The sequence below is a fragment of the Anabrus simplex genome, chromosome 2, assembly GCF_040414725.1.
Source record: "Anabrus simplex isolate iqAnaSimp1 chromosome 2, ASM4041472v1, whole genome shotgun sequence".
Classification (NCBI taxonomy): Eukaryota; Metazoa; Arthropoda; class Insecta; order Orthoptera; family Tettigoniidae; genus Anabrus; species Anabrus simplex.
In genome coordinates this window covers 803,574,001-803,583,250 of record NC_090266.1, presented here as the reverse complement: position 1 = coordinate 803,583,250, position 9,250 = coordinate 803,574,001, and the positions used below count along the sequence as shown (strand labels likewise).

General features: G+C 38.6%; 1 protein-coding gene across 1 annotated transcript in view; it reads left to right on the top strand.

Moving 5' to 3' along the window:
* The first annotated feature begins 2,827 nt into the window (after positions 1-2,827).
* The window catches only part of LOC137498485 (uncharacterized), a 139,935-nt gene continuing 133,512 nt past the window's right edge, over positions 2,828-9,250 (top strand). The window contains exon 1 of the mRNA XM_068226038.1: positions 2,828-2,991. Within this exon, the coding sequence (XP_068082139.1) occupies positions 2,882-2,991 (110 nt within the window). The 5' untranslated portion in view covers positions 2,828-2,881. The remainder of the gene's footprint in view (positions 2,992-9,250) is intronic.

The window sequence follows — 9,250 nt, the reverse complement described above, 5'->3', positions numbered from 1 at the left end:
TTTGTGACAGAAAAACCATATAAATAAAACTGGAAATGCGGCAATTTGCGGTATACAGCTTCCTGTCAGTGGGTAGTAGGCCAGCGCTCCAGCGGCATTACGGTGAAACTTTCCAATTACAGCTTTATGCTGGGCTTCACAAGCGATTGTCAAGGCCGGTATAACGAGCGCAACGAGGGATCCAGTCGGCCGTGGTAGGAGATATAAACTGCGAGACTGGAATAGCACCCTTTTAGTAAAGGAGCGCCTCTTAGCAGAAAGTCTGTGTCTAAATGAAGCAGAGAGGTTGTGATTGTTGGTGGTCCATCGAACAGCAAATGTTATATGACAAGAAACTCGACAACTTCTTTCAACAGAGAAATGCTTCATTCCATGTTGAGCGAATAAAAACTACTCAAGATGACTGTCATGCAAGCCAAAGTACAAATCGAATGACCCTAGTCAATAACCTTTTCTGTTTTATAATTTCTGCTGCGACTACAAAATAAAGGTTACGGCAGCAATTTTCTTCTTTAAGGGGCTTTTAGGTACAGAACTACATACTTTAACACTCAAAACAATAAAGGAAGTCGAAGCTTACGGTTTTTTCGTGTTGCGCATTGTGAGTGATAATCATAATACTAAAGTTAGCAGGATAAGAAGAATGTCTTATTCAAAACACATTAAACCGAAGATCTGTCATCCTGTTGATAGTGAAATGCCTCTTCTTGCTTTCGACAAATGGCACATTCTGAAAAGTAAGAAATTATTTACTCAAAAAATCTATGTTTGGTAGTTACCAGGATATAAATGGTGATTTTATCAAGAAACTTTATCAGCTGCAATCAAATGAAACTGTGAAACTGGTTCATTTATCTTACATGCAAAATTATCGAGCGTTTAAGTTTAAGAAAGTGAATGTGCGGCGCGAGAAAGATATTTTTGCGACTGAAGTAATAACAGCCCTCGAATACTTAAAAGACCATTCGTATACAGATATGCACGATTATTTAATGCAGGTACCACTGTCAAATGCATGTTATCGATAAAAAGTTGATTCGACATACGTGTCAGTAGCACAAATGTAGCAACATTGCAGCCGGACAAGATGATTGATTCTTTTAACAAGACCAAGGTTTTCAACAGTGCTAATGGACTTGATTTATAAAAGGGATTAAAACAGCAGGCTGCAGTACCCATCTGATTTGCCACTGTGGATTTTGAAAGTTATTCATGATTTTGTATTGAAAGCACAACTATTTGTGCATTAAAATCCTGTTGCGTCTATGAGTGACTATTTAGTGCCTGCGTTGCGTGATTTTGCTCACTTCAGTTGTCCTGAAATCGGATGTTCATAGTTACTGAGTGTAGTTATTTGCGAGTGTGCTATTCCTGTATTCTTAAATAACATAGCCACATAAATAACATAGATCTTTGAAAGATTTGAACGCGAGAACGCGAAACACTTAAACAGAAAAGTGTGTGAAATTATTTATTTTCTACAGTATTTACTACCTACCGTTAACATTATTTTGTACGGGTTTTCCGCTGCAGAGGGGTACCTTCCTCACTGAATTTCTTTTTTAAGGTGTAAGGTGTGATTGAAATATGTTTATTGAGTGATTGAATATATATTTGAACAAAAACGTACAAAACACTTAACGTGTGCTGTAATGAACAATCGAGTTTCAATGCCAGCGAAACAGCGCTCGGTGGTAAAAATAGGAACTAGGCCCATATCGCTCATATTGCTGTATTGGGAAGGCGTATTAGCGCAGTCATAGTAGAGGGCGATGGACGTACGAACTGAGGATGTATTGTACAGGCTCAGCTGACAGTGGACTCTCCAAAATGTAAAACCTTGAGTAATACCTAACTTTCATTTTAAAGCCCTGGCGAAGCACGGGTATCTTGCTGGTACAGTAGATATATAAATCTTAGCTTCGGACAGGACTGTTTACTAAGGAAAGGATTCAACCTTTCTATTCTAATCAGTTCAAGCAGCGGGCATTGAAAAACATATGATTAGGCTAATATTACGGTACCGACTGGGGTTTTACTTTGACATAAGTTGGAATCTACTAGTTTCATGCGAAACAACTGGACGGGAGTACACGTATGATTTAACCGCGTGCATACGCTTGTGATATGATATGATATGACGTCTCGAATAGTAATGACAACTAAACAAAGGTCTTTTTGGAATTGCAGGCTGTATCCCAAACAAGTGACTGCCAGTTTTACATGTAAGTCTGCTCTAACCGTCTTGCCACAACTGTCAAATCAATGCTCTACAATTACGGTATTTCAAAAGTCAGTAAATGGTAAAGCCAAATGATGTGGGACCTCATTACCATTTGCAGCAATATTGGCTAAGACTATAGTCCTGGCAATTCCCTCCAATATTGGAGTGACCGGGAATCCATATTAAAGTCACCATAATTCCCAGCAAATGTCATATATATATATATATCACACCATGCTATCAAAGAGAATGCCACAAGCCAACAAGTTCAAACATGTTCCTCGCTGCAGAACTCTATTGAAGCACCTTCTGGTGGACAGCTATGGAAGTAGAAATGTCAATCAATTTTTCCCTGCTGCTAATTTACAATATTGTTTTAATTTGTTTCGTTATAAGAACTATAAATGCCATTATATTATTATGCACTTCGTAGCTTACTACAACACGCCGTCGTGCTTCTTAATGTTGTACACATGTATATGAATGCCTCTGCGAATGCCTGACTAAAAATTTTCGTTTGAGTAAGTTGGCTGCAAGTTGTATTTGTTTTTGTATTGTGGTGCACTGTTTGAAAACTGTTCAAAAGCAGATGTGTCAGGAGTACATCAGGTACTAATTTACAAAGTACGTCGAGAATTATCTAATTAGTTTTTGCCAATGGATTCAGACAGCGAAGAAGAAATTTTCTTTGGGCCGGTCACCGATAGAGAAAAGCAAGTCGCTCTCAAATTCTACGAAAAATTCCCTGGAGAGTTAAGAATATCAAGGTAAATATTTAAATTAATGCACTGTGTGCTTTTGTATTACGGCTTTTCTCTTGTCGCTATGTAATCTATTGCTTAAAATACTACTTTTCCCACATTGTCTCTGGACTTTTGTTTATTATTTGGGCGATTCTATGTGTGACGGCATTACCGTTAGGAAAATAATGCATATGAGAACTTCGTAATATAAAAACTACCGTATTTAAGAATTTCAGGCATTTTAAACTACAGAGATAATACTTAACAGGGCAACACTTTTTCACAACAAAACACTATAATAATTGTATAATCTAAAATAATACATTTTCTAAAAAGACTGTGTGACGGAATTACTTTCATGTAAAACTGCACCTTGAGTTACTCGTGAATGTTCTCAATGTTCTGTGAATCTAAAATGATTTTGAGAAATATTTATATGGTTTTATATACTTCAGTTCCTACTGTTTAAGATAGAATGAGTTGCCAGACTTAAGTCATATCAATAAATAAAAAGTAACAATGAATAATTGTGTGATGGAATTATCAGGTGACCCTGAGCCTAACAAATACTGAAACTATTTCAGACTTACAATTTTACATCTTATAAGAATATTAATTACAAATTAATTAAGACTGATAAAGTAATATTGGTACTATAATTAATTACATAAAGTTTTACACTCATGAATGGAGTTCATTGTGCATTTACTCTATTACTGAATGTATAGAGAAAGCGGTTTTCAACCATATGAAGCACTAGCAGCTCAAGGATCCCTATATCTATTTTGTCAATCCAACATCCGTCTTCTCTGTCAGGAAACACGTACACCTCTCCATTATCATAATTCTGTCCAAGATTTAACACTTCATAATTGTTTGGATCCTCATTTGATACAGAGGTTATTTGTGCTACATAAAACTTTGTTTTCTTCCCTGCATAGCCTACTTGTATGAAGGAACCTACTGTCAACTTACTTGTACTATCATCTATCTTACCAGCATCATCAGTAATACATTTCTGAAACCATACTTTTTACAATCTCTAGCCTCTGTATAAGCCTTCAGCAGAAACAGTGTGTTGGTCAACCACTGTAACACAGTGAATGTCCCTTGTACCTGGTATACTGGCTTACACTTGTTCTGATCTTCCTTCATTTTGTTGCCTATTAGCCTGAATTTCTTTGCTTGATAAGAATGGCATTTTAATTTTACTCTTTTTTCCATTTCAATATTCAAACAAGAACTTTGCAGATGAAATTTTAGTTGATTCTGATAAGATTGCTAGACGTGCTTATCTTCTAATTTCTCCCCCCAATTCCATCCACTGCACGTTTTCAATGACTGCTGGAAAAGAAATTCCATTAAAGTATATTCAGAGAAAGTAAGTCGCATAAATGGGGTCGTATTTTCAAACAAGTACCTTTGCTTGAACTGACTTGCAGCTCCACCTGATGAGAAACTTACATTGATGATGATAGGATGCAGTGTAGATCATTCTTGAAGAAGCAGTTTCAAACGTCCATCTACTGTGTCATTTTCATGGTTCAGCTCGTCAGATGTAATAACAAATGAGCGAGTTGTAGCGTTAGTTCATATACAGGCTGCCAACCTGCTGGTGACACCAATGTGCTGACTGAATTTCATTTTGATCCACAATGGTGAAATTTTCAGAGCAAAATCAACTTATACAACCTATGTCAGAAAAGTTCCAGGACTGAGGTCATAAAAAATAGAAAAGTTGGACTTACCAAGTAATGATCTTAGCTGCTGTCGAAGTAGTCCCCTTGCCTATCTATACACAATTGTCAGCGTTTCTAGTGGTCTAGGAAGCAAACGGGGAAATCGTCAACTGTGATGCTTAGAAGCTCATGTGTCACAGCCCGTTGGATGTCTGCGATATCTTGATGAAGCTTTCCTTTCAGTCGCAGTTTCACTCGCGGAAACAGAAAAAATTGCAAGGCGAGAGGTCGGGTGAATTTGGTGGATGTGGGACGACAGTGACAGAATGTCCGGCCAGATACTTGGTAACAGATAAAGCAGTGTGAGTCTTCATTGGCGTGCAGTAAGAACCAGTCCTGCGACTGCCACAAATCAGGGCGGTGATGTCAAATTGCTTGTCGCAAACGTTTCAAGACTTTGATGTAAAGAGTTTGGTTCACTCTTTCTCCTGGTGGAACATATTCGTGGTGAACTAACCCTTTACTGTCAAAAAATGCGATCAACATTGTCTTTGTTCTCGAAGGTTGAAGTTTGGCTTTTTTCGAGGCTGGTGATCCAGGACTCCGCCATTCTGTACTCTGACGCTACGTGTAGGGGTCATACTGGTAACACCAACTTTCATCCCCAGCAATAATCTATGTTGGAAATGTGGGATCACGTCTGGCTCTATCCAGTAGTTCCGCAGAAATTATTCATCTTTCCTCTTTCTGGTCGTCTGTTAGGGTGTGCGGGATGAGTTTTGCATTCAGTTTCCGTTTCTCTAAATCGTCTCTTAAAATCTTATGACACACGTCATGATTCAAATTAAGCTCTTCTGATATCGCATGCACAGTTACATGACGGTCTTCTTGAAATAACTGCCTTATGTGCTCCACTTTTGTATTGCAATGTGCTGTAGACGGACAGCCAGTTCTGGAATCGTCTTGCACTGAATCTCTGCCTTCCTGAAACCTTTTGTGCCACTCAAGCACACGACTTCTTGACAGTGCATCGCCTTCATATGCTTTTGTAATCATTGTCCATGTTTCAGTAGGGGTTTTCCCGAACTTAACGCAAAACTTAATGTTCACTCTTTGTTCACAATCAGCGTCTATTGTGTCACAGTCACTAAACCAAACAGTGTTGCTAAGCACAGCCCTGCCACCTAGTGCGTGTGCGTGGTTACATGGCCAAGACCATCTCAGTATGTACACATAACAGGTAACATAAAACCAACATTTGTTCCGTTGTTCGCATTGCAAAGTCAGAAATACAACACTTGTCCTGGAACTTTTCTGTCAAAGGGTCTATAATTGCCGTTTCCTGATTACTGTTGGTTCTTACATTTTTGAAAGCTGCACTTCGCTTTCGTTTTATAAAAGTGTGCTTTTTAAAATATGCCAATTTATTCTGCAGAATTTCCAAGCAATCCTTAATTGTCCCCTCATATAAGTGTTTCTCGCATTTGCTTTCAAAGTTTTTCCATTGTTCCCATTTTAATTCTATTTCAAAAGTCTCATATGAATGGTAGAAGTTTTGAATATGGTTGCACAACCTTCACAACAGTCCAACACTGATAGTTCACTTCCTTGATCGCACGTTACAAGACTAAGAAATTATTAGAATTCTGTTGGCCCAGTGACTAATGTTTCACCTGTTTTCGACAAAGCCACCCCCTGTGGGTGGGGGACGCAGATGAAGAATACACCCACGGTATCCCATGCCTGTCATTAGAGGCGACTAAAATGGGAGACCTAGGTGCGGATATAGATTATGGCTTTGATACCATGTGTTGTACCCCCTGTGGATGGGAGGGGCTGAATACATCCACAGGCAATCCTTGCTTGTCTTAGAAGGCGACATAAAGGGTCATGTGGCCATCAGTCCCCTCTTTAATTTTTATTCTTATTTTTTGAGGGTTAGTTGTAGACTGATTCAAAATTCTTGATGTGCATGCTGCATAGGGAAGGGACTCTTATGTGTGCAGCTACGCTCAAAACCCGACGGTATCCCCAAAAATCTCGTTGGGTGGGAGTGCCATGTACCTGCGCAGTAGTAACTGCCTGACAACGCAGGTCCTCGCACAGCCGAATGCCAGAAGGACGTATTATTTTTAATCGTTTATTATTTGTTTAAATATATATTTATTACTCTGAATACTCTATAGGGTAGGGGAACCCGGGGTAACTAGAACGTTATCACATAAATATCAAAAAGTAACTAATGATATTCCTGCATTCCCACACATTATAGTGTGTTACACAATTTGTGCAAGAGTTCTCTTTTCTAATTACCCTATCAATTTTTTATTTTACTTTCCTACATACGGTATTTATATGATAACGTTTTAATTACCCCGGGTTTCCCTGCATGCTATTGCAGGTGATTTGAGGAAGGGAGTCCTAGTGCTCATTGCTTTAGTCAGCCCATATTAGGCATCATCCAACATTGGAACCCAGGCAATACCTGCTATGACTAGGTGGGTATTGCCTTGGCCGCTTGGTTCGGCTACAGACGCCCCTGATAAGTGGGTGGCGTTTGGGGAGATTGTTTCTGGCCATGGTTGGAAAGGAACACCTACAGTCTGCCCAAGGTGGTCCACCACCAAAGTCTTCAACTTTCATAAAATATGAAGGTTTTCATGGCCGGAGTCAATGTAATCAAAATCTTCTAGGCTATTCTGCCGAGGTCCACTCCTCTCATTCCTACCAGATGTTTCGACCACTGCTGCGGTAGTCATATTCTGTGGCATCATCTAAGTACTCTCTCCTGTGTCCTGCTGGCACGGCAGAGTGCACACCCCATAACAGGTGCACTAACTGCCCTGTTCTTCATTCATCCTGAGATTGGAACTGTCCGGTATATCTCGGTGAGAAGAAGATCCAGGAGTTCAAGACCCTGGCAGTGGGACACAGGAGAGAGTACTTACACGACATCACAGAAGGTATTGTAATAGGAGTTGAATCAAGGCTGAGAAATTATATAATAGATGCAGAAATTTTCTCACAGAACTGGAGTGTGTATCAGAAAGATAGGATATGAATGGTAGGAGGGGGAGTATTCCTTCTAGTGAAAGAAAAATTTGTAAGCTATGAAAAAGTTAAAGATGACAAACATGAAATTCTAGGTGTAAGGCTCATTTCTAAAGATAATAGGCAACTTGATGTTTTTGGTGTGTACAGACCAGGAAAGGGTAGCGCTGACACTGATTCATAATTATTTGGTAAGATAATCAGGTATATATCACAAATATTATTATAATATTGTGATATAAGTCATCTTCAATACGGAACCAAAATGAGAATAGTTACTTGTTACTTATCAGCTATGTTGGAAATGATATGGAAAGGAATGTGATTGTAGCGGGAGATCTCAATTTACCAAATGTCAATTGGGAAGGAATGCGAACAACAGGAGGCATGACCAACAAATGGCAAATAAGTTAATATGGAAAGGGCAGCTGATTCAGAAAGTGATGGAACCAACTAGAGGGAAGAATATTCTGGATGTGGTGCTGGTAAAACCAGATGGACCTCTATAGAGAAACTGAAGTAATAGATGGTATTGGTGATCATGAAGCTGTTTTTGTCGTAGTTAAAAATAAATGTGATAGAAAGGAAGGTTTTAAAAGTAGGACTATTAGGCAGTACCATATGGCTGATAAAGCAGGCAGGAGAGAGTTTTTAAAAAGTAACTATGATCGGTGGAAAATGGTAAATAAAAATGTAAACAGACTCTGGGATGGGTTTAAAGGAATTGTTGAGGAATGTGAAAACTGGTTTGTTCCTTTAAAGGTGGTAAGGAATGGTAAAGACCCACTTTATTATAACAGAGAAATAGAGACTAAGAAGGAGGTGCAGATTAGAAAGAAATAGTTAGAAATGGCTGTGCAAGTAAGGAGTAATTGAAGAAATGTACTGGGAAATTGAATCTAGCAAAGAAGTCAGCTAAGGATAACATGATGGCAAGCATGATTGGCAGTCATACAAATTTTAGTGAAAAATGGAAGGGTATGTATAGGTACTTTAAGGCAGAAACAGGTTCCAAGACGGACATTCCAGGAATCATTAATGAACAAGGGGAGTGTGTACGCGAGTATCTTCAAAAGGCAGAAGTATTCAGTCAGCAGTATGTAAAGGTTGTTGGTTATAAGGATAATGCCCAGGTAGAGGAGGTGGTTAATATTAAAGAAGTATTAAAATTTACCTATGATAACGACATTGACAATAAGATAGAAAATATGAAAACTGGAATTGATAAGATTTCTGGGGATATACTAAAGACAATGGGTTGGGATATAGTACCATATCTGAAGTACTTATTTGATTATTGTTTTCATGAAGGAGCTATACCAAATGAATGGAGAGTTGCTATAGTAGCCCCTGTGTATAAAGGAAAGAGTGATAGACAAAGCTGAAAATTACAGGCCAGACAGTTTGACATGGATTGCATGTAAGTTTTTGGGAAAGCATTCTTTCTGATTATGTTAGACCTGTTTGCAAAATTAATAACTTTTTCAATATAAGGCAGTTCAGGTTTAGGAAAGGTTATTTCACTGAAGCTCAATTTGTAGGATTCTTTTTGT